This window comes from Triticum aestivum, chromosome 5A (genome assembly GCF_018294505.1).
Source record: "Triticum aestivum cultivar Chinese Spring chromosome 5A, IWGSC CS RefSeq v2.1, whole genome shotgun sequence".
NCBI lineage: Eukaryota > Viridiplantae > Streptophyta > Magnoliopsida > Poales > Poaceae > Triticum > Triticum aestivum.
In genome coordinates this window covers 530621559-530628452 of record NC_057806.1, presented here as the reverse complement: position 1 = coordinate 530628452, position 6894 = coordinate 530621559, and the positions used below count along the sequence as shown (strand labels likewise).

The 6894-nt window shown below is 47.6% G+C and overlaps 1 protein-coding gene across 1 annotated transcript; it reads left to right on the top strand.

Annotated features, from left to right (window-relative positions):
• The first annotated feature begins 4280 nt into the window (after positions 1-4280).
• On the top strand, positions 4281-5884 carry LOC123107500 (protein MEI2-like 6). The gene is made up of 4 exons (XM_044529485.1): positions 4281-4846; positions 4928-5062; positions 5173-5314; positions 5434-5884. The coding sequence occupies exons 1-4, from the start codon at positions 4308-4310 to the stop codon at positions 5593-5595; spliced, it is 978 nt and encodes a 325-aa protein (XP_044385420.1). The 5' UTR covers positions 4281-4307; the 3' UTR covers positions 5596-5884.
• The last annotated feature ends 1010 nt before the right edge of the window (positions 5885-6894 follow it).

The following is a 6894-nucleotide window of genomic DNA, read 5'->3' as shown; positions in this document are numbered from 1 at the left end:
ATAATATAGCCAGCTGTTGGGGCTATATGATGTTGCCACGTCATATATTGCCAAGCTTATAGCCGGCAAGTACAATAGCTGGATATAAATATGTACTACTTTGTTGATACATGGCCCACCTCACTCTCTCACAAAGTACCTAGAAGCATGTGCTGCAGCCGGCTGTTAACTAGTAGCCCGCTTCTCTTCTCTCTCCTCTTCTCTCTCTTCCAACTAAGCAAAAATATAGTATTTAATGTCTTACAGCCGGCCTACATCACCTTATTGTACTTGCTCTTACACCTTAAAGGCAAGTTTTAGGTTTGGGCTATTATTACACCACGGGAATCAGTGGTGTACTCGATGCTGCTAAACCTAACGATCCAGCTTGGAGCAAAGGTTTCAAACTGGCTAAGGTGGCCAGTCGAGTCAGCGAAGAGGGCAGTGCTGCCAAAGATGAAGATATGCCACATTTTTCTCACTCCCCCACCCCCACCCTCGCTCTATTCCGCTCCCTCCCAGACCACCATCGCCGCGGTACCACCCCGACTGCCCGAAGAAGCCTCGTCGGACCTTAGCCACCCCACCCACCCGCCTTAGAGTACGCATGCCTTGCACCTCACGTTCGTCCGCTGCTCGGGTACCATATGCCCCTACAGATGTCGTCCATGGTGGACACCATGCCTGACAAGTGTCTGGCCAAATATCGTAGCCAAATTGTTGACAATTTTTTTTCATACATTGAAGCAAGCATGATGGATTCATATATGGACTACTACTACGACAACTTTATGGATTTTTCCTCGCCGGATGAGGATGAAACATCGATGATGCTGGCCGTCCTTGCAGACTCGGGGCGTATGGGGAGCATGTTCTGAATTTGAAGGGATGCCGAGTTTTGAATCAGAATAGGGCATGGGAGCATTTGATGTTGATGGACGACTACTTTATCCTCGATGCCTATTCGTGGACCATTTTTGACACTGTTTCTGTGTGTCTGGTTTGACATACACGGTGGAGATGGCTTAAGGAAACAAAAATGATGTCCCAACACTTAATTCATCAGTTTCCACTCATTTCTATCACTAAATATATATACGCCCTACGGCCATGATATGCCCGTCGCTTTGCATAACACCATGTGACAGGTTTTCAGTTTGCAAGTTTGCAACTCACCGTTTTCTTTTCCCTACTTATAACCATGATGAAAATATTTGCTACCATTATTCCAAAATGGACACGGTCTTCTTTTCTAGGTTCACCTATATCCTAATCATTTAAGTCGGCTTGTTGTAAACAAGAAAATTCGCTGCCTGATGTGTACTGAAATCATCGACGGATAATTTGAAAATATGATAATCTTCTTTTTTGCATTTGAAAAATACGTTAAACTTGTTTAAATAAAATGGTAGTAAAACTTTCAGTGGTTCAAGTATATGACTTCAATGAAACTGGATAATGAACTAGATAAGGACCATACACAATCTCAAGTTTTTAGCAGAGTGATGCCTCCTCCGAGAAAAGAAACACGCCCTTTTTTTAGAAGACAAAAATAGTACGAGTCGAGAATACTAGCAGCTGAGGACGGGTGCTCGCTAACAGGTTAAAAGTGATCCTACCGGTGCTAATCTCTGAGGAGCAAAGTGCGTTTGTCCCCGATAGACTCATCACGGATAACATTATAGTTGCATATGAATGTCTTCATGCTATCAGGAAAAGAAGCGGGAAGAAGCCACTGTGCGCAGTTAAGTTGGATATGATGAAAGCGTATGACAGGATTGAGTGGAGCTTTTTGGAAAGGATGATGATGAGATTCGGCTTTGATGGAGCATGGATACAGATGGTTATGTGTTGTGTTACTTCTGCTAGGTTCTCAGTGAAGCTTAATGGTGGGCTTTCTCAAACTTTTCTCCCGTCCAGGGGTCTCCGTCAAGGGGATCCCTTATCACCTTATTTGTTCCTGTTTTGCGTGGAAGGTTTCTCAGCGCTACTAAAAAATGCTCAACGGGTTGGAGATTTGAAGGGGGTATCTTTTGGGAGCACTGGCCCCATGATAACCCATCTTTTATTTGCGGATGATAGCATTGTTTTCCTTGAAGGGTCTCAGGATAATCTTGAAACGCTCAAGACCATCTTGGTGGATTATGAAAAGGCCTCAGGACAAAAGGTGAATTTGCAGAAATCTTCTATCTTTTTTGGGAAAGGCAGCACGGAGGAGAGCAAGGAACAACTAAAGGTGGTCATTGGAATTCAATCGGAGGCGTTAAGTGAGAAATATTTGGGTCTTCCTACCGTGGTTGGCAGTTCTAAAGAAGGAACTTTCAAATACGTTAAAGAGAGTGCGAAGGGCAAAGTGACGGGATGGAAAGGGCAAGGTTTGTCTAAGAAAGCTCGTGAGGTTTTGGTCAAGTCCGGGCTACAGTCCACTCCAACTTTCACCATGAGTTGCTTTCAACTCACCAAAAAATTGTGCGGGAACCTGACTTTGATTTCTTCAAACTATTGGTGGGGGGAAGCAAATGGTGAGAAAAAGGTTCATTGGATAGCTTGGAAAAAGATGTGCTTAAGTAAAAGAGAGGGAGGAATGGGTTTTAGAGACATGGAGGCTTTTAATCAATCTCTCTTAGCAAAGCAAGCTTGGCGATTATTACAGCAACCGAACTCGCTTTGTGCTCGCATTCTGAGGGCGAGATACTACAAGGAGGGTTCCATTCTAAATGCAACTTGTCCGAAAGGTGCTTCCTTCACTTTCCGGAGCATTTTGCATGGAAGGGATCTGCTACTAGACGGGTTGATCTGGAGAGTGGGGGATGGTTCAAGCATACGCATACACCACAACAATTGGATACCTCGCACGGGTTATCTTCGGCCACTGGGCCAGAGGTACGTGCCGGGGGTGACGCGGGTGTGCCATTTGATGAACGAGACTGGAGATGCATGGGATCGGGCCAAACTGGACATGATGTTTTCCCAGGATGATGTACAGGATATTTTGAAGATCACGATGGGTGGCGCCGGGACGGAGGATTTTCTCGCGTGGAACTTCACCAGCAACGGACAGTTCACGGTCAAATCGGCGTATCACTTATGTATGGAGAAGAAGAAAGCAAGGGCGGGACGGCCGGGACCTTCGTCTTCGGTGGCAGAGCACCGAGGTTGGACGACTCTGTGGGGAGCCAGCGCGCCGGGCAAGGCGATAATCCATGCTTGGAGGTTGATTAAGAATGGCTTGGCTGTCGGAACGGAGCTGCTACGTAGACACATTAAGGAAGGAGTATTCTGTCCGGCATGTGGACGTGAAGAAACAATACTGCACCGCTTCTGGTATTGCCATCATTCAGTTTTGTTTTGGAAAGAGTTAGGCTCAATATTGTGGCCACCCCACCCAGCTCGACGAGTTCCCAGGGCCAACTAGCGGCATGGTTGCTTCAGTGGGTGTCGGAGGCGGATGACGAAGCTAAAGCCATTATGATACAGGGGCTATATACGTTGTGGCTGGCAAGGAATGACACTCGAGAAGGGAAGAAGATTGATGATCCGGTGATAGTTGCAGGAAGGGTAGCCGGGTATCTATCGGAGTGGAAGAGCGTTCATGCTGAACGAGCACCTAATGTACGACAGGCCTCTGTGGAGAAGTGGAAACCACCGGAATTAGGATGGGTGAAAGCCAATGTGGATGGTACCATGGCGAGGTCAGAGCAAGCGGGAGGTGGGGGAGTTATCCTCCGAGATGAAAATGGTGCGTTCAGAGGGGCTGCTAGTTTTTTCTTTCCTGGATGCTCAAATCTGGAGATAGCCGAGCTATTGGCGTGTAAACGAGCGCTTCAGTGGGCAGTCCAGAGGAGCATACAAAGGCTACACTTGGAAACGGACTCGCAAGTGGTGGCGGGAATGCTGGTGAGTGAGGAGAAGAACTTGTCACACGCTGGATAAGTGGTAGAACAAATTAAAACTCTGATCAAGGCAAGAGAACATTTCAAGCTCACCTGGGTTCGGAGAACGGCAAATGGAGCTGCACATGCATTGGCTAGACGTGGTGTGAGTTCTAGTGATTCGGTTTTTTGGGACTTGGTCTCCCCAGATTGTATTTTTAGCATTGTTTCAGACGAAATTCCTAATTTAGTTTAATAAAGTGGAATTGGAACTTTCAAAAAAAAAGAAGCAGCTGAGGACGGGGAGCGAGCGAGAGTGACCGAGGCTGCTGAACCACCGTTGTTGCGCTCCAATCCCCTTCTCTCCACCTCTTTATAAACCCCTCGTGGGCAGGGTGCTTCTCCAGTTCCTCCCGAGCTCCAGTCCAGTCTTTCTTCTTCACACCACCCGCATCCATGGCTGCCTCCTCCACTCAGCCCCTGAACCCTGCTGCTTTACCCTTCGTTCCCGTAGCCTCCGCCCCCTTGAAGCTCTGCCCCCCTGTCTCGTCCTCCCTGCCGGTTGGCTTCCCCCTCCCGCCGCAGTGCTTGCTCCCGCCGCCCTCGCTGCCGCCGCCGTGCGCGTTGTCCGTCCCGCCCTTGCCATGGGTGCAGGTGCCTCCTCCCCCTCCGTGTCAGGTAACTGTGTACTGCAGCCCGCTATCGTGTCCGGTGACGGTGTACTGCATCCCTCCGCCGCCGCAGCCACCGCTGCTATCGGGGAAGAGCTGCTGCAGCACGGAAACCGTCGACGGCGCCAGCGATAGGTCCCTGAAGGCCGAGGTGGAAAACCGCCCCTCCCCTCGCTCTGTTCTCTCACCCAGGAGTCCCGCCTCCGTCTCGCCGCGGACGCCGAAGCCGAGGGCGGCCCCTCGGCCTATGGGCAGCAAACCTGCCTTCGACCCAAGCAGCGGCAAGACATCTCTCATGATCTGCAACATCCCCAACGGTTTCTCGTAAGTACTCCCTTGTCTTTCTTTTTCAATCCACCGGTTCTTGTTGATTAAAAGCTGGGTCTTCTTTTCTGTCGCTCGCAGGAAGCGGAGGATCATGGCGATTCTAGACCAGCACTGCGCCGAGGAGAACGAAAAGCTCCGGCGGTGCGTCGGCGGCGGCGGCGATAAGGCCGTCAAGTCGGAGTACGATTTCCTCTACGTCCCAATCGACTTCCGGTACGGCTACGGCGTTTCCTGATGTTCGCCCCATCGTAGTACTAGTGCGTGTCGTCCATGGCTTCTCTTCTGTGTGAATACAAGCTGACCTCGGCTCGTTTGTTGCGCAGAACGAAGTACAACAAGGGGTACGCCTTCGTAAACATGACGACGGCGACGGCGGCGCATCGGCTGCACGAGTTCCTCCACGGCCACTCTTGGGCGGCGACGGGCTCCAAGAAAGTGTGCGAGGTCGTGCACGCAAGCATCCAGGTACGCACGCACGCGCGCAGCTCCATTTATAGACCGCCACCCTTGTCTCCGGCACCGGCGACATGGCTCCATGTATGATTTGAACCGCCCGGCGTGCTAACTAATGGCATGGCTCGCAGGGTGCTGATGCGTTGGTGAAGCATTTCTCCGGCTCCAAGTTCCCCTGCGGCAACGGGAACGAGGAGTTCCTGCCGGTGCGCTTTGGGCCGCCGCGGAGCGACCGCAGGCCGACGGCGGAGCGCGTGATCGGCCAGGCGGTGGTCCGTGGAGCCCGCTGCTGAGGCGCTGAGCAGGCCTGTTCCGCGCACTAGCTAGTCGCCGTGATCCGCTCTATCTTGCATTCTATCCACGCTATGCTATGCCATGGATAAGATAGAACGGGAGATAGACGACTTATCATAGGCTGGCTTGAGAATTTACCTTATAATTTCCTTGCTTGTCTCCTTGTTCAAGTATGCATGTGTTCTCGAGGTTTAATTTGAAGTTTGTATGAGTATCAAATGTGTCAGCTGCCTGGTTTATTATCTGGAAGCCTCTTTATGAACTGGCAGTACTACTAGTAGTATTATGTTTTGCACTATGTATAAATGTCTGTGACATGATACCTAAAAAATGTTTCTTCTAGATTTAGAGATGGTGATCGTCATCGGGGTTCACTCATACAAATTTCGAGAGATTCTAACTCAAGCTGAATTCCTTCAGAAAGTCATTTACTCGATGATTGAAGTGATTGCATCTATATTTTCACAGAACGGTCATGCTGTTTGAACTCCGGCTACTTGCAGGCTAATGACAAAATTCGCCTATGTGCATGTGATTTGCATTAATGACAAGTACTATTTAAACTTGTAGGTTATTAATGTATTAAACCTAGAAATGTTTAAACAGTGTTTCGTCTGAGTGAAAGTAGCATGCAATGTTCATGAACATATTGATGCTCCGACTTCTCAATATTTAGGAATCATATTTCGTATTAAGAAATCATCCTAAGAAATCCTACTTCAATATGTACATCTACTGGATCATATTATTTACGCAAATGTAAATTGATTTATGACATATTAACCATGTAACTAATTTGAGAAACTATATTTTATTTTTACAACAGAAACTTGTGCACTTATAAATTATCATAGGGCATAGTACAAACAATATAATATTTAAATACCATATCACAATATTGTTATTCTAAAATCATGGGATGTCGAATTATTAAGAAAAACAATACGTCAAGATGTACATAAACATGCATCTCGCAAAAAAAAATACACATGTCGCTAACTTTATTTTAAATGAACACACACAAATCAAAGTCTCAACTTTGATGGCAAAGGGAAAATATCTTTGTGGAAAGAGAGATCGCTAAATAAAATCAATTTTTAAATTGTATTTACCATATTTGTATTGCCATAAGGGCCCTCGACAGGATTAAATTATCCTCTAACTTCCCCTTTGCTATTGGGAGGTAAGAGGGATCATCTAAGAGGTATGCGATCATTTATTGGGATTTTATGGGATCCTATATATTTAAGGGCATTTTTAACCGATCCCCTAAAAGACCATAAGGGCGTAAAATTTCT